The sequence below is a fragment of the Canis aureus genome, chromosome X (assembly GCF_053574225.1).
Source record: "Canis aureus isolate CA01 chromosome X, VMU_Caureus_v.1.0, whole genome shotgun sequence".
NCBI lineage: Eukaryota > Metazoa > Chordata > Mammalia > Carnivora > Canidae > Canis > Canis aureus.
In genome coordinates this window covers 22,592,380-22,614,444 of record NC_135649.1, presented here as the reverse complement: position 1 = coordinate 22,614,444, position 22,065 = coordinate 22,592,380, and the positions used below count along the sequence as shown (strand labels likewise).

The following is a 22,065-nucleotide window of genomic DNA, read 5'->3' as shown; positions in this document are numbered from 1 at the left end:
GTCTGTTTTGGGGGAATGAGAAGACAATACTCAGGTTTTTTTTAATTGAGGTGAAATCCACCTAGTATAACCATTTGAAAGTGAATGGTTCAGTGGCACTAAGTATTCACAATATCATATACACATCATTAGGAGCTTAATTCCTTGAACAGAGTATTTTCTTCTCTTTTTGAATCCCGGTAGCCCCCCACACACAAACCAAATCTCACAGAACCACTGGATAGGGCCGCATAGTGGCTGTAGGAGGCACCATGGGGTTGGAAGTTTGGGAGGCGTTTCCCTCACTGCCCCACCTCACCAACCCCTAAACCTGGATGCATTTGGGTGGACTTCTGGATTTATTTTTTTTTAACCTTGCCTGTCTGGCTGAGGTATTTAAAAAGGTTTTTGCTTTCCATCCCCAAGCATTTGCCTGACCAGACTCTCTGTAGATTAATTGTCTTCTTCCTCCCCTGGTGGAGATCCCACTGGGCAGAAGATGAAGGCAAATCGCTGTAGGGTGCAAAGGGCTCCATTTTCTGCAGGTGGAAAAGCTGAGCAAGAGCCTCTGTGTTGCTCCTGCTGTAGAGCTCCCCTCTCTTTTGTGTGAGGCCGCTGTTTTGGAAAAGTCTGGGAATCGAATCCTCTTTTAAAATACACAAAGGAATGTCACTATTTACAAGTATCCTGTAGTGAATCCTTTTGCAAAGCAGAAGATGCTGGCAATTCATCTGGGTCGTAAGTGTGGGTTTTTCTGTATTGAGTTGGCTTAAAGTTTCTCATTTCTTTCCCTCTCATTTCTCCTGAGACCAGGAACTGTGTGGTGACACCCCTCATCCATTCATTCATCTGTGTGGTTAGTGAACCCCTGCTGGGTTTTGGGTACAGCACTGGGTACCGGAGGTCAGGCAGTGGACCCTTTCTCTCTTGTCCTCAGGCTGGAAGCACTAAGCCATCCAGACCCTTGGGGAGGTCTTTGAAAGACCTCCTCCTTGAGCCAAATTACAGGCAGGCATGTGATTGATTTGCCTTTGACCCTTTGAAGAAATGAATAATATCCACACTAGTCAAGGGAAAACAGATTTGTGTCCCTCTTCTGTCAGAGAATGTGGGGGCTGAGGGAAGTTGCCGCCGTTTAGTTTGAGGCCTCCAGGGAAGTATCGGGACTGCTTTTCCTTTCACCGACGAAAGGGTTAGTAGGATACCCCTTGGGGTCACTGCATCACAAGTTCTGTTTTTCCTGCCGGAGACCTCTGCCATGTGACCCCATGTCGAAGACCAATTGTTTTTGGTTTTGGCCTCCTTTCATGTCCCTTGGGCTGGTGACTTGCTTGGTGACACAAGGAGTGGTATGGTGGGACTGTGAGGAAGAGCGAATCCCTGATGACTAGGGGGCCGCTCCACAGTGAGTACTTAAACATTTTCTTTTGTCAAGGTGAAATTCACAGAATGTAAAATCAGCCACTTAAGGGAGCAATTGAGTGGCATTTAGTGCCTTCACAACGTCCTACAGCCACTGCCACTCTCTGGTTCCAAAACCTTTTCATCAGCCCCAAAACAAAACCACAGCCCATGAGCAGTTGCTCTCCATTCCCTCCAGCCCCCCAACAACCACCCATCTACTTCCTATCTGTGAATTTGTCCCCTCTGGACATGGCACACAAGGGAATCACACACCGTGGGGCCTTGCGCCTCTGACCTCTTCCACGTAGAGTCACGTTTTCAAGGTCCATCCACGTGGTGGCACATCTCAGTACTTCCTGCCTTCTGATAGCTGAATAGTATGCCGTCGTCCGGCTCTGCCACATTCTCTGTATCCATTCATCAGCTGGTGGACATTTGGGTTGTATCTGCCTTTCAGCTATTGCGACTAGTGCTGCTGGGAACACAGTCTGTCAGGGAATGGTGTGAGTGCCTGTTTTCCATTCTTTTGGATAAATACCCAGGGGGTGGGGCTGCTGGGCTGAGGGCCTGTATTGAAGAAGGGAAAAAGTAAAGGACTGAACATTGTGAGAGGGCGAGTCAAGTTTCTTGTGTGTGGCTTGTGGGCCTGCTCCTGCGTCTGCATCTCTGCTCCTGCCCACTCATGTTGGGCTGTTTCCAGAAGGCAGATCCACCTGCAGATGACAAAGATTCACTGGCAGGAGCATTAAGGCATGTGCTGGGGAGGTGGGGCAGGCAGGGGTGCTCCGAAGGCAGGCCCTAGAGAGGAGCCCCAGGAATGTGGTGAGCTAGGGTTGCTGTGATGGAGTTGTCATGTGGCCTCCCAGCAGTTGGGGGTGGGGTCAGCAGTCATCAGGACCACGTGTTCTGGCCCGTGCTGCTGAAGCGAGTATATTACTTTTTGGTGTCGCCTTGTAGTCATTCCTCCCTCCCTCTTTTCCCTGTGTAGTTATTACACTCCTACTACGTGCCAGGCACCCGGGTTTAGGCCATGGGGAGATCATGATGAACAAGACAGGCATGGTCTGTGTGTCTTGGCAACTTACGATCTTGTGCCACTGTCTCCCAGGACACCTAGCACAAGGCCAGGTACAGAATGGGCATCTGCCTAACTGATGCTTTTGGAAGAAACCCCTTCCAACTCCCAAGGGACATGGGGTACAGAAAAGCACATAAACTGGCAGTCATGGGGAATCCCTGGGTGGCGCAGCGGTTTAGCGCCTGCCTTTGGCCCGGGGCGCGATCCTGGAGACCCGGGATCGAAACCCACGTCGGGCTCCCGGTGCATGGAGCCTGCTTCTCCCTCTGCCTGTGTCTCTGCCTCTCTCTCTCTCTCTGTATGTGACTATCATAAATAAATAAAAATTAAAAAATAAAAATAAAAAAAAAAAAAGAAACTGGCAGTCATGACCTCCAGAGTTTTTTTTGCGGAGTACATAAAAAAGATCTCTTGTACGTGACTAAAGGTTTTCCACTGTAGCTGCTCAGCCATTATTTTGAAAGCTCTCTCTGGCGGCTTTTTCCTACGAGAAGAAACCCTTCATCTCCTAGAAGGTTGCTAAAAAGTTACTTCTTTCAGTAGCTCACAATAGCTAATAGGCATTTTTGCTGATAGCATGTGTGACCCAAAAGGAGAGGAAATAGCGCAGCGGCACCTTTCACCGGGGGAAACTAGCTTTGTGCCTTGGGGAGCAGCCGCCACGTACCTGCTGGGGTTTGGCTTCCCGAGGGCACCCTCACATCACCTGTACACTTTGGACTCTCGCCTGTCCTTTCTCCCAGGTGTCACTTGAGGGCACGTAGCAACCACACAGAGCTCAGTCAGCTTGCCAGCCGTGCGAGGTGGCATATTGGCAACCACCAGGCCATGTGCCCCCAGATGACACAGTTGAATTTGTCAGGAAAACCTGCTTCTTGCCCATGTGGGGCTGCACGGTGAGACAACAGCCTAGGTGCTGTTGAGCCAGGAAATGAGGAGGCGAGGGGGCAACCTGCTGTCTGTCCTCAGGCCAAGTAAGAGAAGGTGGTTAAAAATGTGTTTATTGCGGCAAAATACTTATGGCAAAAAATGCATTATTTTTAACCATCTTCAAGTGCATAATTGAGTGACATTAAGTGCATTCATCACCCCAAACGGAAACCCTGCACCTATTAGGCAGTCACTTCCTGTTCCCTTCCAACTACCAGTCTTTCTGTCTCTCTAGATTTAACTATTCTGGACGTTTTATATACATGAAATCATACAGTATATGGCCTTTTGTATCTGGCTTCTTTCATTTAGTGTAATGGTTTGTTCATGTTGTAGCACACGTCAGTACTTTTTTTTGTTTTTGTTTTTGTTTTTGTTTTTTACAACTGAACAGCACTCCATTATATGGCTAGACCGTGTTTTGTTTATCCCTTCATCAGCTTAACAACATTTGGGTCGTTTCCACTTTTTTTTTTTTTTTTTTTTTTTTTGGCTATTGTGAGTAGACCTGCTATGAACATTCATTTGTGTATAACTTTTTGTTTGAACACCTGTTTTCAATTCTTTTGGGTATATACCTAGGAGTGGAAGCAAAAGGTTTTTATGAGGATAAACTTGGCCCTCTCCCCCATGTTTTTCAAAGATGAAACAGAAGGAATTATGCTCCCTTATCTTACTTTGAATTGGAGAGATCCTGATTGGCTCTGTGAACATTGTAACCTGCGGGAAATTGAAATCTTGGGATAGGTCTAAGATTCTGCTGGCAGAGTCCATTCCCTACACCACTGAAAGTAGGGATCACAGACCTAAATGCCTTTAGGCTGATCATGTAAGAGAGCAGAGCAGGCTGGGTGGGGACTGTTGAAGCAGAGCACGCACATGTCGCTTCTGCCTCCAGCCAACTGTTGACATGCAGGAATGTGGGACGCAGTGTTGCCAGATTTTCTGATTTTTTTTTTCAAGAAAAGTTGGAAATCTGGATTTTTAAGTGAAATCTCTCAATTTTAAAATCTTTGACGTTAATTAACTTTTTTGGGGGGGGTTTAAAACACTGGGCCACACCCTAGGTGGTCAGTGGGCTAGATTTGGCTCCTATTTGCTGTTTAGCAACCTCTAATCAATAGCAGGAAACATCTCTCTCTGGTAGCTCCCAGGACTTCTTGTGGTCCTTCCTTCCCTTCTCCCATCCTCCTAGCCCCCTATGGACACAATTTGTTTCTAGATTCTTCTGCAGCCTACCCTCCTTGTCTCACTGCCTTCTCTTCTTTCATCAGATCACCTCTCAGATCTTCAGGGCCGGGCAGAGGGTGACCCTGGCGTGTCCTGGGACTTTTACAGCAGTTCTGTGTTGGGTAAGCTTGGAGTCAGATTCCTCCCATGCCTCCCATGCTTGTCTATGGCTCAGAGGCTCAGAGATAGGGGGTGGCTTTGGGTTTCCTGGATTCTTCTCAAAGACAGGAGTGACCCTGTGGAGGCAGCCTTTCTCCACCTGTTGGTAACTTACAGACCCTTTCAACGCAAACCCTAGCCCATGCTTCCCCCGGACTCTGATGCCACAAAGTCACCCCTCAGTAGCCCTCTCCCACTTCTGCTCTGGGTATTGTTTTCATTCTCTGTCCCCCAGGTGCCCTCCTCCTCCCTTGTTTTGTCTTAACACTGCCAGAAGCCCCTGTGTGCATCATCCTCTCTTTTGGCGTTGTTTACAAGAGCCCCAACCCCTCACCTGGCCGCTCTCAAGCCCTCCCTGCCCTGCCCCCACCACACACGCTTTCTGAGGCAGCTGCTGTCTCCGGAGCCCTAGCCCCTGATCCAGGCTTTCCTCTCTTGGGAGAATCTTTATCTGTGACCGTCAGCTAGCACTCATCCCTTGGGCCAGGGCCGCAGATTGGGGGAGGTGCCCACCCCGAGCCCCTGGGAGGCTGGAGTGGGAGAAGGTTGGGATGGAATGAACTGAACCACACCCAGACATGCCGGCTGGAGAAGAGAACTGGCTGAGGGGCCCCTCCGGGCTTCTGAGAGCCCAGCAGGCTGGGCAGGTGTTTCTACCTTGCCTTTGACTGCTGGTTATATCGGCAGGCTTCATCTCCAACAGCCGAGCAACTCACCCTTTACATCACCTGGCTTTTTTCCAACTGAAAGGTGGAGGAGGATAATGAATTTCTGGCCACAAAATAATGTCTTCCAGGGATAGAACTTTCATGTGCCCTCCCACCCTTGGGATCAGCCGTGGGATCAGCAAAACTGGGCCCCGACCAGGGGTGTGTGGGTTTGGCGTCTAAATCCTAATCACCCACCTTCACATCTCTTTTCTTGTTGGAGCATTTCTTTTTAGTTTTGTGCATGTAGCGAAGTCCTAATATCCTATGTGCTCTCCTTACAGAGGAAAAAGATGGCTTTGCCTGTGACCTCCTGCATAACCCTCCTGGGAACTCTGATCAAGAAGGAGATGATGTGGAAGAGGATGATTTTATGTTTGAGCTCTCAGACAAGCCTCTTCTCCCTTGCTACAACCTCCAAGTGTCAGTGTCCCGCGGGTAAGTGTCTAAGAGATCTCGAGGGACCGAGTGCCAGGATCCTGGCAACTCCTGGCCTGCCTCCCTGGGAAGGATGGAGTTCTCCAGAAGGAAGCAGCCACCTGGTGAACAAACGCTGGAGCTTGGGAAAGATGCCCTATGACCAAAGCCAGCCTGGCTTTCCCACCCCGGTCAGTTATGTTCAGAACAGAGGCTGTAAACTTTAGATATACTGACTATATGTATTTCCCAAACCCTAAAGCTAGATTCGCTCTCTGAGGGATCCTGTGCTGTTCCTGGGTGTAAGAGATGATATGGGAGATATTTGGGCTGATGAACTATTAGAATCTCTGGAACGTTTTTGTGGTTTCTGGGAACAGCCAGACAGAATATCTGAAATTGAGATTCTTGGAAAAGCCACAACATATGGTTGCCATAGCTAAGGGGCTGCTGGGGTCCTTAAGTAATCCACAGGCTGCTTCCTCATAGCCTTCATGTTGGTGAGGTGATGGCACCAGCACTGTCCTCTCAGATTACTGTGTATGTTATTAACGGGTGTCACCCAGCTTCGGGGACTAGACTATACCTGACACCATTAGATGGAACCCGGTCTAATCTGTGTTTGATAGTCCAGAAAGGGATCGGACAGCCTGCAGGGCCATGGTTCTGGCCGGCTTTCACCGGGTGGCAGAGCGTGGCAGTGCTGCTTGGGAGGATGTTGGATGGACTGTCCTCTTGTTCTTGGCATCCATCATCAAGTGTTTTCTTCTCCTTGCTGTCTTCACATAGTTTAAATACCTTTGTAAACACTCTTAAGGAGACTTTTTCTTTGATATCTATTTTTAAAATATCAGACCCTGTTTTTTTCAAAAAATGAAAGCACATAAAGCGCACACGGGTTGGAGAGGGGTGGGCAAGGGGTTAGGAGCCCTTCCTGTGAGTCCCTCCCAATCTGACAACTCTAACCATTGGGCCACCAGTTTCTGTGCATCCCTTCCCCCAGGGCCTGATAAGAATAAAAATAGCCTATATGATGATACTAGTTGGCTTCAAGTTTCAGGGGCTTTTGGTCCTTATTCTTCTGGGCATCAGTTGATCCCTGAGGGCAGGGCGGGGCCTCTGGGATATAGTATTGCACAGTTAATTAATTCCTCCAGAGTATTCAGCACCTCCTTCTCTGAAACAGGATCTTGGGACCCAGGCAGTAAAAGGACCAGGGTAGTGTGCATTAGGTGTGGATGGAACACAGAGCAACCGAGAGCCACTTGCCACTCAGCAAGCCAGGCAGCAAGCAGCTTTTCAGTTGAGATCTTGGCACAGGCAGAGCTGGTTCTCCTGATGTTAAGTCCTCCCATGCCTCTTCTGAATCTGTCCTTCCCCACAGCTGCAGCACAATGGGAAATGTAGGTTCTTCAAGAAGTAGGGAGGGTGTAGGAGCGCCTGGGTGACTCAGTCGGTTGAGCTCCTCACTCTCGTTTTTTGGGTCATGAGATTGATCTCCCAGTTGGGTTGTGCACTCAGCCCCTGAGTCTGGTTAGGATTCTTCCCCCCACCTCCGCTCCTCCCCCCACTCCTCACTCCTGTGTTGGTAGGTGTGCACACGTGTGTGTGTGCACACTCTCTCATAAACAAAATCTTAAAAGAAGTAGGGAGGGTGTAGAATGATGACCTTGAGGCCCTGCAGAGTTCGGAACTGCCTTCGGAATCATCAAAGCAAAGCTGAATTCTGATTACCAACGGTTAATGTTCAGGGGCTTCTTTTCCACTGTTTGAAAGTGATGGTCCAAATGTATGGTATCTGTAGTCCTTTTCTCTGAACCCAGAGCACCCCATTTCCTGATGGTGTGAGAAGAGCATTTACTGTCACTGGGGAGAGTGTTGCATTTTAGGGAGAAGGGGTGTGGGTCTGGGTAGAAGTGGTATGTGTCTTGCAAGACACTCGCTTCTATAACTGTCTTCAGCAGGCACACCAGGTCAAACCATGAGGGCCAAAATACAGCCTTAAAAAAATCTCCAGTCTAGTGGAGGATACAGACAAGTATGTAATCAGCTCTAATAAAAGACAAAATTTCCAAAGCAGATTTATTATTATAAAAGTGTCACACAGTTCAGAAAGGTATCGGGCAAATAGTAGAAGTTCCAGTCTACCCTACGCCACGGAGAGAACTGCAGTTTACATGGCTTTTGTATCCTTTCTGAAACAAGCTGTGTTAGAAGTATGATAAAAGGGATGTGAACCAAGTGCCATGAGACTATGGAAGATGGGATAAGCGACCAGTTTCATGGGGAAAGGCTTCACAGGTGATCCAGCATCTAAACTGGGCTGAGGATATGGATGGAGGGCACGGGACAAGCAAAGGCTTACAAGTTTGGAAAGTTTAGATAGCAGGGCTTATCCATCAAATGGCTGGCACTTGAGAGGTGGGGGATACACTGTGTGTGTGACCATGAGTGTGTGTGTATGTTATGGGGGGAGATTGGGCTGAAGAGGTTGAATGGGGTCATGTTTGAAAGATCTTATAGGGGCATCTGCCCTAGGCTTACTTAGGTCATGATCCCAGGGTCCTGGGATCGAGTCCCACGTCGGGCTCCCTGCTCGGTGGGGAGCCTGCATCTCCCTCTCCCTCTGCTGCTCCCCCTGCTTGTGCTTGTTTTTTCTCTCTGTGTCAAATAAAACAAAAGGTCTTGTAATAATATCGTGGTAAAGAATTCGGATGGTTTTTTGGTCTTGGTTTTTGGTTTTTATTGCTGGAGGTACTGGGGATCCATCGAAAGCAGTTCAGAGAGTGAGAAGGTCAGATTTTCTTTGTAGAAAACAAATAGTAACAGAGGATCCAGTGAGGGTGGGTGGGGGTGCAGCAGAGTGACTCTTGGCAGAGGGGAACCAGTTTGGAGGCCGATGGGGACGCTGGGAGCAGGACAGTGCAATGGGAGGAGGGAACGCCTTGGAATGGAGACTGTTAACATGGGGATGCAGTATGTCTTCCTGGTTTGGTCAAAGGGAGCGCGTGGCCCCTAAACGGCCTCCCCAGCACCCCTCCCAGCTGTCCCCAGGCCGCCACCGCCACCGGGCTGGTGTGCTCAGCAAAGTCAGCCTGGCTGTAACGTGAGCTCTGGCCCTGCAGAAAGGACGGTGCTGCCGCTGGAGAAAAAACTTGTCTAATGCATTCCAGAGCCAAAGAGAAATGCCTTTTAGATTACCCACAGTTTAGGCCTTTCTCCACGGCTCCCCGTCTGTTGGGGAAGGTCTTGGAGAACAAGGGGAGGCAGGGGAAGCAGGAGTGAGAACAGGAAAAAGAGACCAGGTGGGGGTAGCAGGGGTTGGTTGCGGGGGAAGAACTGGCCCAGATGGTGAATTCCAGGTTGTGGGGTGTGGTGGAAGGCCTGGGGATGCCTGCTCTGACTTAGGTTCTGGAAGGTCCCTTTCCCTCCTGCTCTCCCACTTTTTGGGGAGAGGTCAGTCATGGGGTTGAGGGCCCGTGACTGGGCTGAAAGATGGTTCGGCCACTGTAGGGAAAGGGAGAGTTTGCCTCAGCAACATGCCAGGCACCTTGGTTGAGTTTGGTGGGGAGTAGCCGGACTGGCAACCTGCCCCGGCATTATAGCACCCCACTGCTTCCCCCCAACCCCTTTCCCTAACTCCCACTCTTGCCTCTTCCAGGCCCTGCAACTGGTTCCTTTTTACCGACGTCCTGAAGAGGCTGAAGCTTTCCTCCAGGATCTTTCAGGCTCGGTTCCCGCACTTTGAAATTGCCACCTTGCCCAAGGCTGAGTTCTACCGGCAGGTGGCCTCCAGTCAGCTTCTGACCCCAGCCGAGAGGCCCGGAGGCATGGACGACAGATCCGCTCCAGGCTCCTCTGAGACTGTGGAGCTGGTGCGGTACGAGCCCGAGCTCCTTCGGCTCCTGGGGTCCGAGGTGGAATTCCAGCCTTGGAACAGTTGACGGGGACACAGCCCCTCCCTTTTCTTTCTCCTCCCAAGTTCGCCCTTCCCCACCTCCCATGTCTTTCCCCCCCACCGAGCACCAGACTGCAGAATGAGGCAATAATACGGACCAACAAGAAGCCGCCTTATCAATGCCAGCATTAGTGACTGGATTTTGTTCTTTCCGGTTATGATTAGTTCTCATCTCCCTGTCATCGTCTTTGTTGTTGTGGTTGGTGATGGGGGTGGAAAGTTGAACTTCACGTCTGAGGGCAAGAGGTCCTGGGGATATTTGGGAGGTGGCGCCAGGGTCCCTTGGACTGGCCTCCTGGTGTATGAACAGGACCACACGTGGGCCCTGGGTGGCCTTGGCCTGTCCGGAGGAGAAATGAGCAAAGCCCAAATCTCTGAGCGCCCCCTCCATTCCCCTGTGTTCTTCTGTCTTCCATAGTATTTATTTTATTAGTATTTAATTTGTATTGTTTCATTGGTTTCTGATAAGTCTGTATCACTGTGACGATTTGAGACAACTTGTTGTATTGAGGGACTTTCTTCACCTCCTTTCTTTGTCTTTCTTGATCAGCTCTGGAGCTGCCCCTTTCCTCTGACAAAGTGATGCCCAGGTTTGTTTTCACCCCACTGGGGAGGGGGCAGGAGAGGTGGGGGGGGCTCCCCCCCCAGGACCCATGACTAATGAAGGTGGCTGGTGCTGGCCTGGGGCTGGGGGGTGAGGGTAATCCTGAGGCTTTGGTGCTTCCCTCCCCCCCCATTTTTTTTCTTGTTTCACCACTTGCCCTTTGCAGCAGCCCTACTATATTGAGATGAGTGTTTCTGGGGAGGGGCGGGTTGTGAGGGGGAGGGGTTCATGGGTTACTGTATTTGGGGAGAGTCAAGAATGGGCCCAAAGGCTGAGGTCTCCCCCTCCTCACACTTCCTTCACTGCTCCCCTCAGAGGGCACAATATGGGTTTGTTCCCACATCTCCCCCCACCCGCCGCCTCCTCCAGCCACCTTGCCCCTTTCTGCCTTCACCCTTTCTGGATGCTGAGCCTCTCAGCCCCAGCCCTTGACCCTCACCTCTCCCCGTTGCCAGACTCAGCAACCCCTTCCTCCCTGCTCCCTGCTTCTCCTGCCCCCATCCTCCTGTGGAATGTGCAGAGGGCTCAGGGATGGATTGCCAGATGTGAGATCCAGGCCTCAGCTGTTTCCTGGGCGAGGGCAGGAGGCAGAGCTCCAGCTGGGCTCCACTTCCACCTAGGGACCCGGGGGCTGATTGTGTTGCCCTGGTGGGCCTCCCTTTTGGCCTCCAGTGCTGGGTTTGTTCTGGGAGAGAGAGGGTGAGAGGGAGGAGCTTGGGCCCTTTCCCTGTCCCTGCCCCCTCTGTGGCATTGTCTTTCCTACTCTTGTTCTTATTTTTCTACCAATTGCTATTTTTTCCAAACAATCCTTGTAGAGAGTATGTACCATCCAAAGGCAGGAGGGCCTCGCTGTGGCCGGCTCTGGTTGGAGATGGTACAGTTTTATTGTACAGGTGCTAAAACAACAACAACAAAAGAAGAAAATGGAAAAAAAAGACAAAAAAAAAGGCAAAAAAAAAAAGCCAGTTTGAGGATGGGACAATCTGTTCTCTGGAGACTCCTGACCCATGCAGGAGCATTGGTGGTTATTTTCTTTGTATTGTGTTTGTTCTTTGTTCCCAGGGGGATGTTCTCGGCCCCCTTCTGTAGGACTGCTCCCCACCCCCACCATACTGCCCAGTTGGTTTTGAACAGTTGTTCTCCCTTTTTAAAAAAATATATATATATATAAAGTTGAGGGGTTTTGGGTTTTAATTTTTTGGTTTTGTGGGGGTTCATGGTATCGTGTGGTTTATTTTATGTTTGCCTTTACCTTTTTGCATTTGGGTGTGTATTCTGGCTGCCCTTTATGTTTCATTTTAAGCAACTGGCTGTGGAGTCAAAAACACTTGCATACTGAAAAACTTGTGTCAGGGCTTCTGTCTCCTGTCTTTACTCTGCTCCCCGTATTGGATTCTCTGTGGTTAAAACAGACGGGTGTCCTGATGAAGTCGTGGGAAACCTCCTGATCCTGCCTTGCAGTTTGGGTACGACGAAGGAGGACAAGGTGACAGGGCTGGTAAACATTTGGGCCACTGGGGCAAGATCTGGAAAGAAAGGACAAGGCAGGGGCACATCCTGAGGAGAGGGGAGCGGTGGGGAGAATTTGACCTGTATCCGTTCAGGCACACGTGTGTGTGCATGTGTGTGCACGTGTGCGTGCATGCGTGTGTGTTGCTTGTTTGCTGTAGGAGTAGCAAGACTGGAAGGAGGAGCCCTTTTAGGTGACTATACGGAATGATCCTCTTTAAGTCAATCACTTGCCTGCTGGTTCTCTTGCCCTGGGCCACCCACATCGGCATCTGACCACAGTCTTATTACCGCCCTCACTGTTGTGCTCCCCCTGCTCACCAGCACAGGTTTTCCACTTATGAAAAACAGTGGTAGAAACTCCAATTCCTTCTGACTCCTGCCTCCAGAATGTACCCATTACTGGTTGAGGGGAAGGGGATGTTCGACAAGTCTGGAATGTTTCAGCTATATTCCTAGGACCTCTCCCTGGGGCTTAACTCTCTGGAGAGCCCTGTGAGTGTACAGGTGAGGGGATCTATGGGTCTGGCCAACTGTAGTCTAGCCAACCCCAGGAGTGAACTGTGAGCTGCCCTTTACCCAGGCCCCAAGGAGCATGCTTCGAGCCAGGTCTTTCTGCCTAGACGGAGGAACATGTATTCGTTCTTTGAGCCACAGCATTAATTTTCCTTTTTGGCCTTTGCTTACCCACTTTCTGATCTTGTTCCCCTGGAATAATTGTTTTCTCATGTTCCCAAACAACCTCACAACACTGATTTTAGCTCAGTCCTCTGTAACTTGCAGTCAAGAAATCCGCCGTGTCAAAAGGTCATGAAAGCTATGTGGTGAGTGCAAGGATTCAGTTCAAAGGGATGAGCAAGAGCACTGGGGTGGTTGGAAGGAATTCCGGGAGAGAGGCTGCCCAGTTGACACTTTAGTAGAAACACAGGAATTAGGGGTGGCCAGGAAGAGTCCCTGAACTGAGGGGACAATCGGGGAAAAGGTTTAGAGACAAGAGGGTAGTGTGTGCAGGGAACTCCAACCCACTTGAGTGTCACTGCAGTTGGAAGGGACAGATGTGGAGGGAGGGGCATGAGTCCTGCCAGGCGTGCCAAGGAGCACAGCTTGGACTTTTGCCTTAGGTGATGGGGAACCATGGGAAAACTTTAAACTGGGTAATGAGAGGGGTTTTGTTTTTGTTTTAATAAACTGGTAAAAATGTGTTAGAGGTGGGTCAGATGGAGAGGAAGAAAGGAAAGGCTTGAGATTCACAAGAAAGGCTCAAGGGAGAGTGGTGAGGGTACTCAGGCTTCCATTTAAGAGAGAGCGAGATGCCATGGGCAGTGTCACAGTGACCCCAGGGGATTAGGCCAGGGTCCTTTGGGGAGCCGTGGACAGCCATGGGCATCTGGGTTCAGGTGTGTGGGCACACAAGCCCCTTCATTTCCCTGCAGAAAGGAGGCAAGTTAAAAGCAAAACCAACCAGCAGTTCCTTGTTTTCTTGCCTTCGGGCTCATGTCCCCACACCTTTCCTTAGAGCACCTCACTGCCCCTCTGCCAATGTGGGAAGATCAGGATACTAAGCCTGCATCCCTGCTCCAGACTGGGGTGAGGGCAGTGGCCTCTTTTCCAATAAATCTCTTCATCCTTCCGGTGAGGCCAAGGGGAAGGGGCCAGCTCCAGCTCAGCACCTACCACCTAGGCTGACCTCCGGTGAGAACCTAACTGTTCTGTTTTCCTTGCTCCATCTGGCAAACGGCTCCGTTTACCCACCAAGGAAGAGACTCCTACCGAGCAAACAGCGTTGTTTAGCTGAAGTTAGTTCCTCCTGCGCACCGAGGTCGCGGGCCTACAGTTAATGATGGTTTTACCAGAATGTTCCTCTTTGGGGTGCAGGGTTAAAGGGAGGCCCTGTTCAAGTCTCCGTACTTCCGGGGACAGGACCATCGGCTTTCCTTGCGTCCCCACCTGGGCTGGAGGGGGGTTGATTTGGGCAGTATAGTGTCCGTTCCATAATCTAACCTGCAACAGGGAAGACTGCTGAGTGTTCTGTTGTGTCCCGCCCCCGCTAGGACGAGAGTGTGTGTTGGGGGGGGGTGTTTAGGGAGAATGGGGTCCGCCCTTGGGGCGGCCTGCTTAGCGGCCCGGGGGAGGTAGCTGCTCGGGCTTTCGGACCCCGCAGCGGGGCGGGCCGGGACCGCTCGTGCTCCCCAGACCCCGGGGGCCACCGCGAGGGGAGCTGGCACGCCGCGGGGCGCCCGGGCTCACGCCGCCGGCGGTCGGGGCCCTCCGCCCGCAAACGGACGCCGCGCTCGCTCTCTGATCTCAAGGTGGAAAGCGGCGCCTCGCGGATGTGCAGCTAAGGCGGCCCCGTGGGGAGGCGGGGAGCGGCGAGGGCCGGGGCCGCCGCGTGCTCACCTGCGGGTCCAGGAGGCTGGGGGAGGGGACCGCCGCGGGGGGCGCGCGCGACCGGCCAATGGGGAGAAGGCATTCGGCCCCAGCTAAATGCTCCCTGGAAAGTGGAGGGGTGGGGTCCGGGAGGGGAAGTTCGAAGCTCGGGAGCACTGGAAGGCCTGGGTGGGGGCTGGAGCCACCCAGGGACGGTCGGGGGCGCAGTCAGGCGGGAGGGGCGGGAAGACGGCGGCCCCACCCCAGCCGCCTCTCCCTTCCCGGGCCCTGCTGGGCCGTCAGCCCCCCATCGCCAGCTCGACAGCGCCACCTGCTGGACATTGGTCCCTACGCCCGGCGCCCCTGGGGCCGAGGCTCTCGGAGGCTGCGACCTTCTGGGCCTCTCGGCCTTGGGAGAGGGGAATGAGCTCACCCACCCCGGGTCACGGCTTTGGAAACAGCGACAACCGCCTCTTGAAAAATACGTGATGGGGTCAGAGAGAGGCACAGCTGATAGCGGTCTAGGGCTCCCCGTGGACCCCGTTGCGGGGGGAGCGTAAGCCTGGGCAAGGAAGAAGGAAGCAGCTGCCTGCAGTGTTACATGAAGGGCCAAAAAGCTGTGAAAGCTCTCAAGTGTGGCTTGCCTTGCTCCTCCCCCTTTTGTCTGTCACAGTCTAGGGCTGAAATCCCCATGATTAGAGACAAAATTCATTCGTTCTTTCAATAAACATTTATTGAGCACCTACTGTGTGCCAGGCACTGTGCTAGGCGCTGGGGATACATCAGTGACTAACACACAGTCCCTGTCCTTGAGGAGCTCACAGTCTATTGGAGGGGAAACGTACATAAACACATAGCTAAGGAGCTACCATGTGCTAAGTGCTACAATAAGAGGTATACACAAAGTGCTGTGGGAGCCCAGAGGAAGAGTAATACATCGGCTGCTAGCAGGTGAGGAGTGTGTCTCCTGACTCCATTACACACCATCACAAAGGCAAGGATGTTGTTGCCCTGTGGCTCTGGTGCAAATGCACCTGTCTCCTGAGGGTCTCCTCCAGCCCTCTCCCATAACTTGATCAGCACAGGTTAGTCGACCAGATTAGCTAATTTAACACTTTGAATTAGGAAAGAAACTGGACAGGGAAGTTTCTTTAGGGGCAGGGGACGTTCAAAGTAGTAACAACTCTTGGGTGCCAGGCTGGGGGGTGGGAGTGAGGATACTATGAGGGCACTGAGCCAGGGAGGCCTGGCCCTGGGCAGTGGAGCACCTAGGGTGAGTGTCTATGCAGAGGGAAGGTCAGACAGAGGTCACCAGCCTCAAACTTTGGTCCCCGTCTCTCACCAGCTTAGTTCAACCCATGATATCTGCTGGTGCTCACTAGATGCTTCATAGCGCGCCCTGCTCTGTGGGTGATACAGCCCCCTGCCCTCAGAAGGTAACACACTAACTGCGGAGACAAAATAGGTCCAGGTCATGAAGATTTAAGTAACAGTTTGTGATCTTAACACAGGAGATGTCACAGGCTGTTCTTGATCAGTTGCCAAAAGTGGCAATTTGCTACAAATCTAAAAAGACTTCATGTAAGGGTAGGCTGGTCTGGGGAAGCAGCTTCCACAGCGTCTTAGAGGATGGATATGATTGAATCGGTACCAGCAAGGTGTGAGGAGCATCCTGGTCGAGTATAACCAAGTAAAGCGAAACCACAAAAGTGAGAAACTTGGAACAGAGGCCCGCTCGGAGGACAGCAAATCCCTGACTCTAACTGAAGCACTACTACTTTGGGGGTCAGGGAAACGAAGTGAGAGATGACGGGGGACTTCATGGGGAGGGGCCTTGTCAGGTCAACGACTTGAAATGAAAACCTTGAGTCCTCCTCCCAGACCCCTGGACTGCATCGAGATTCAGCAAATACGGGGTTAATGCCCAGCTGCCCAGAACAGCCTGGCAGCTCCCTATCTTGAGCATCACCTCCACCGATGGGCTATGGGGCTATGGGGTGCCACCGGAGGCTTTTTAGCAGAGAAAAGAACAGAACTGGTGCCCTGGCAGATCGGAGGGGGTGAAACAGGTCACGGTGCAGGGCGTGTTGATGTGTCTGGGAGCGGGGACGAGCTCCGGGTGTAAGCCAGGTTGGAGGCTCTGGGAATGTGGAAGAAAGGCTAGATGTCAGAGATGTGGCAAACAGTCTGACTTCAGGAGCCGGGGGAGGGGACAGGGTCACACGAAGGCGGCCATCAGATGGCTCTGAAATGTCAAGCTTAGAAGGTCAGGAAAATGGTGGTATGATTCATAGAAGTAGGCAAGTCATGAAAGCTTTTCCTTTGGCTTTTTGAGGGGAAAGGTGGTGTGTGTGTGTGTGTGTGTGTGTGTGTGTGTAAGGAAAGACTCTAGGGGATCCCTGGGTGGCGCAGCGGTTTGGCGCCTGCCTTTGGCCCGGGGCGCGATCCTGGAGACCCGGGATCGAATCCCACGTCGGGCTCCCGGTGCATGGAGCCTGCTTCTCCCTCTGCCTGTTGTGTCTCTGCCTCTCTCTCTCTCTCTGTATGACTATCATAAATAAATTAAAAAAAAATGTTTAAAAAAAAAAAAAAAAGGAAAGACTCTAAAGTCCAGTATGTAGGGACGCCTGGGTGGCTCAGCTGTTGAGCATCTGCCTTCGGCTCAAGGCGTGATCCTGGGGTTCCAGGATTGAGTCCCGCATTGGGCTCCCTGCATGGAGCCTGCTTCTCCCTCTGCCTATGCCTTTGCCTGTCTCTTTGTCTCTCATGAATAAATAAAATCTTAAAAAAATAAAGTCCAGGATGTATATAAAGACTTCACAATCCATTTCTGATAGAGGGGCTGGCTTTGGGGCACAACAGGAGTCTGGATGGAAATGTCCAGCAGGCAGGAGCCGAGGACAGTAGTAGGGGCTGCTGCTCTCAACTCCAGACCCATTCCCAAAGAGCCAAGCTAGAGCCAGGAGAATGGGTGAAACCCTTCGGGGGCGCACCCACATTCACGGTGGCAAGTGGCAGACATGGAGCCAGCCCAGGCACAGGGAGCAGAGCAGGCAGCGGGGGAAGCACAAGAGCCCAGCTAGTGCGGGAGGGGGTAGTAAGTAGTGTCATGAGCCGTGAAGGCTCATGGGGACCCAGAACCGTGAAGAAGACATCTGACGTCACTGTGAGGGTATCAATGACCTTCAGCTGATGAGTTCTGTGCAATTGGGGGAGGCAGGGCCACCCCTAACCCATGCAGCACCATCGTGCAAATTTTTTACAGGTGACTCTTGTGGGATGTTTCCCTTTCCACCATCAGCAATTTGTCTTGATAAACTGATTATATTAGAAAAAAGCGTTTTGATACCAAGTGCTGGAGACATGTGATAAATGCACGTGCATGCCCATAAATGGTTCCTTCCCAAGGAGGGAAAGGGGAAGAACAAGAAGAGGGTGGGAGAAGACTTCAGAGGCTTGGCAGTGACCCGAAGGAGAGAGAAAAATCTGGGGAGGTAGTTGGTCAAGTGGATGGTTTTTTTACTGAGGACGTAGCAAAGGGCCCGAGGCACCAATTCACACTAACCAGATTCACCAGATACCAGAATTGTTTCTGAGGCTGATGTGTCCTAGCTCTTAGCCTTGCCCCCAAATTTGGCTTGAGAGAGGTGAGCTAACTCAAAGGGGAAGGAGAACTTAAGCAGAGAGAGGTTCACTTAAGAGAGGATTGGCTGATGCTTCCTCAGGAGGAGGAAGGAGAGAAGCAAGGAGCCAGGTAGAGACAGGAGAAGTGGCAGGGGCGCTCACATCCGCTGGCTCCTGTCTTCTTGGCGTAAGAGTCAGGGCTAGGTGCGAAAGTTGGAGATGAGGGCCAACGGTCCACTTGAGATCTGCGGGAGCCATCGTGTAGGTAGGTGGGCTGGTAAACCTACAAGGTGAGTAGAAGGCAGGCTGAACAGCAGGCACGCACAAGCACGAAGGGAAGCAGCCCTGGTGTGCATCGCTACACGACTACCCCAGCCAGGCCAGCGAGCAGGGAGCTAGTGGGGCAACACGGACCGGCAGCGATCCCCGGCTCGGGGGGATAGGCTGGTATTACGGCCCAGGCCCTTGTCCCTTTGAACACCATCTTCCCCAGCACACATGCCCACTGAAATTCTCCTACCCTGGACCTGCTCCAGCTGTGACATCTCACCCAGTTGGGGGGATCCAGCCTGTACCCTGTAGCCTCAGAGCGACTGAATGGTTTGTACAAAGGGAACTAGAGAATGCTTTCTCTTCAAAACAAATCCTCATCTCTGCAGCTGACCTGTGGAGACACACACCCTCGAAGATCTCACAGCTACACCCCCATCCTCCCCAAAGAAACAGAGATACAGACCCACGAGTACACACAAATACATACAGAGATATTCACATATGGGATAGGAGGTTCCCCTCGGAGCCCCTGCATCGGCCCTGGCCACAAACTTCTCAGGAGGTTCTCCCTCCGTCACCAAGTCAGCCCATTACCCTGACAAGAGCATATCCCCTAGTGCTCTTGAAGGCCATGGTCTGACACCAGGGGTGCTCCAGCTGGGCATGGCTGGGCCATGGTGACACCGGGCAGGGGTCGGGGACAGGGGATCCGGCGGACTGAGATCCCATGGGAAAAGAAGGGCAGGTGTGCTGCTTCAGTCTCTGCTATAGAAAGTCCATATAAAAATGCTGCTCAACTTTGCCTGGTGAGGCATACTGCCCTCAACCCCTTTGCTTACAGGTCATGGGGCTCCATCTTAATAAGAGAAGTGGGGTTGAATGGGGAGAAGGGGGCTGGGGTCGGGGATCTGGTCAGCAGGTTCCCAGATGTGGTCACGCCAGGCTCAGTCATGAACAGGGACCCTGAGCCTGAGGAGAGCTCAAGTTCAGCCACTGGGGTCAGCCCAACAGTGGGGCAGCTGGGAGAAGAGAAAGTCTGGTTCCCCAGAAGGCTCGGATTGTGGGAACCCCTTGAAACCACCTGGGTTGGAAGTGGCTGAAGGTGAGCCCGATCCCTCAGGAGCTCCCTCAGGGTCTCTTCAGGAACCAGCAACCCCTCCATGGGGGCCCCAGTTACCATCCCCTGCATGTACGAGGAGGGCCTCAGCGGCCCCTCCTTGCCCCCAGAGGCTGCCGTGGCACCGGAAGTCCTGATGAAGGCAGCGATGACAGTCCCAGGAGGCTGAGAGCTGGGCCCGGCCGGTCCGGCCCCAGTGACGGAGGATGGCACCGGGTTGGTTGGACGGTTGGCCCCGGCCAGAAGCTGGGGGAGACCACTAAGAATCAGCGGAGCCCCCGGTGCTGCCACCTGACTTTCTTGGAAACTTGTGTTCAGGGGGAAGGAGGCCTGCAAAGTGAAGGTGTCCTTGAAGGTCGAAGCAGGCGGAACGCTCTGGAGGACAAGCTGGGTTGAGGCAGTAGTACTGGCAGGAGGCCCGTTGGTCAGCACTGTGGTCAGTGGAATTGTCTGCAGGGTCAAGGCTGAGCCTGACCCCACTGGGGCCACTCCTAGGTGGATGTTGCTGGGCACTGAAGTACTGAGAAGAGAGGAAACAGATTTGATTAAGGCAAGAGGCATCTCCCAATTGGCCAGGAAGGAGCACCTGTGAGGAACAGAGCCAGCTGAAGGTGTTCGGTTCCTCTGTGGTTGGATCAGTGAACATCTACCGAGTACCTAGTAGAGTTTGGGAATCATCCTAAAGGACTGGCATGCACTATTTTGAGCCATCTTCCCAATAGCCCACATGCTGAGTAAGATTAATAACCTAACTTTACAGCTTGCGGAAACAGAAGCCCAGAGAGGTTATGCAACTTGCCCTAGACCACACAGCTAGTTGCAGGGACCCACATCTAGGCCTTCTGACCCCAGAACCCATGTTCCTCACCACTCTGCTCTATTGCCTTCCGTCCCCAGAAGGGCACATCGCCCATGCCAGTATAGTGAGAGCAACATACACATATCTCACAGCCCAGCCTTCTCAAGGAGAATCTGGAGACATGTGGCATGGATAAGAAGTAGCAAGAGCTTGCCTAGAGGGCCCAAGGAATGCAGAACAGGCATCTCTGTAACATTCTCTGTTGCCTCTTTTCCAGAGTGGAGGAGGCTTGGGGAGATGGGCTCAGATGTGGAGGTCCCTGGTGGCTGCGGGGGAGCACTCAGAGATAACTGGCACAGCCCGAGCTGGTGACAGATGCCACCTAGGCCAAGTGCTGGCTTTGCCATTCTTTTGGTATATGACCGTGGGCAGGTCACTTTTCCCTTCTTGACCAACAAGTGCCCCAGGGGCTTCCCAGGGATTCTGTGAGGTTCCCACGAGACTGGAGACATAGCAGAACTTTGCAAGATGTTGAAAACTCTCCCCACTAACTGCCCCCGCCCCACCAACACAGGTATGATGGGAAGACGTGTACTTTGGGGCCCTTACCTCACGGTTTTGGCGAGTTTGGGCTGGCTCTCAGGTAGAGAGGCAAGCACACTGGAGGTAGTGGGGGTCTCCTCATCTACAGACAGTCCCAGTTCCAGATTCGCAGATGGCTGTAAGCCAACATTCTGAACCTTTGGCTTTTCCCAGGAAGGGCCTCCCTTGCCCTGGGGAGCAGCTCTGGCGGAGACCCTGGAGCTGGCTCGGCGGGTGGTGCTGGTGGAGGACGTGGAGGGAGTGGAGGCCTGAGGGGAGGCCGCCGTGACTTCACTTCTCTCCTCATCATCTTCAATCACCACCAGGTCCTTGGGCATCTCCTTAAACTGGTACACCAGCCTCTGCCCTTCCACTTTGGCAAGGATGCCTCTCTGGTAGTAATATCTGGGGGACAAGGGGCACAGAGTGGGGAGTTAGGCAGGGCGGGCAGTAGGAGGAGGCTGGCTAGGTGGCCAAATGGGAGCCCCAAGGTCAAAGGAAGGGGTAAGGTCAACTCTTGGACTTAGAAGGCTTTTATGAAATTTCTAAGGTTTCCCCCTGAGGACACCAAGGGCCATGAAAAGGGGTCTCAAATGCTAGCCATGCCCTGCTTTGGGGAGAAGGACAATGGGTGAGCAAGGGATGGGAGGGGATTGCTGATGGGGAACTCCGCTGTCCCCCAGCCTGAGAGATCCCTGATGGGTAACTCGGGCCTGTCTCCCTAGGTCTCTGGCGGGCAGAATGCCCTTCGTGGGGACGAAAGGCCCTAAAGGCTCTTCTGCTATAAAAAGAGGAAAAAAGCTAGGACACAGCTATTCAAGGGAGGGAATTGTGCCTCCCAGGAGGGCCAGGGGATGGGCATAGGGGCAAGAACAGGGGAGAGTTAGGAGACCCTAAAGCAGGAGAGACTTCTGGGCCCCCAGGGCAGGCACCAGGTGCCCCAGCATCCCCTACCTTAGTGCCCGCCCCATTGTCTCATAGTTCATGTCAGGCTTGTTTTTCTGCTTCCCCCACAGCTTGGACACAGCTTTGGAGTCCACCAGCTTGAAGATGCCTTTCTCTCGCTGGGTCCACTTGATGTATTTGGGGCAGGTGTTCCTGTCTTGCAGAAGCGCGAGGAGGAACTCCCAGAGATAGATGGTGCTGCCTGCGGGGGAGGGGGAGGAAGCAGGTGGTAAGGCACAGCCTGGGGCCCTGGGCCCCCTTCCCACCCAGCTGGCCTCCCAGCTGTACCTTTGCCATCCTTAGACTTCTTCCGTATGGGGATGCTGGGGTCAGTGACTGGTGAGGTACTGCGGTTGCCCTTGGTCTTCCGGACTGTGAGGGGA

At 52.5% G+C, this 22,065-nt stretch overlaps 2 protein-coding genes across 10 annotated transcripts in view; one reads left to right on the top strand and one right to left on the bottom strand.

Annotated features, from left to right (window-relative positions):
• Positions 1-11,813, top strand: part of BCORL1 (BCL6 corepressor like 1) — a 64,383-nt gene extending 52,570 nt beyond the window's left edge. For all 6 annotated transcript variants that reach the window (XM_077889270.1, XM_077889269.1, XM_077889268.1 and 3 more), the window contains 3 exons: positions 4,666-4,743; positions 5,772-5,925; positions 9,566-11,813. In XM_077889270.1, coding sequence (XP_077745396.1) covers positions 4,666-4,743; positions 5,772-5,925; positions 9,566-9,848 — 515 coding nt within the window. In that variant the 3' untranslated portion in view covers positions 9,849-11,813. The remainder of the gene's footprint in view (positions 1-4,665; positions 4,744-5,771; positions 5,926-9,565) is intronic.
• Positions 11,814-17,844: 6,031 nt separating this feature from the next.
• Positions 17,845-22,065, bottom strand: part of ELF4 (E74 like ETS transcription factor 4) — a 46,295-nt gene continuing 42,074 nt past the window's right edge. For all 4 annotated transcript variants that reach the window (XM_077890285.1, XM_077890282.1, XM_077890283.1 and 1 more), the window contains exons 6-9: positions 21,971-22,054; positions 21,692-21,884; positions 20,765-21,142; positions 17,845-19,876 (exon numbers count right to left, since the gene is read on the bottom strand). In XM_077890285.1, coding sequence (XP_077746411.1) covers positions 19,075-19,876; positions 20,765-21,142; positions 21,692-21,884; positions 21,971-22,054 — 1,457 coding nt within the window. In that variant the 3' untranslated portion in view covers positions 17,845-19,074. The remainder of the gene's footprint in view (positions 19,877-20,764; positions 21,143-21,691; positions 21,885-21,970; positions 22,055-22,065) is intronic.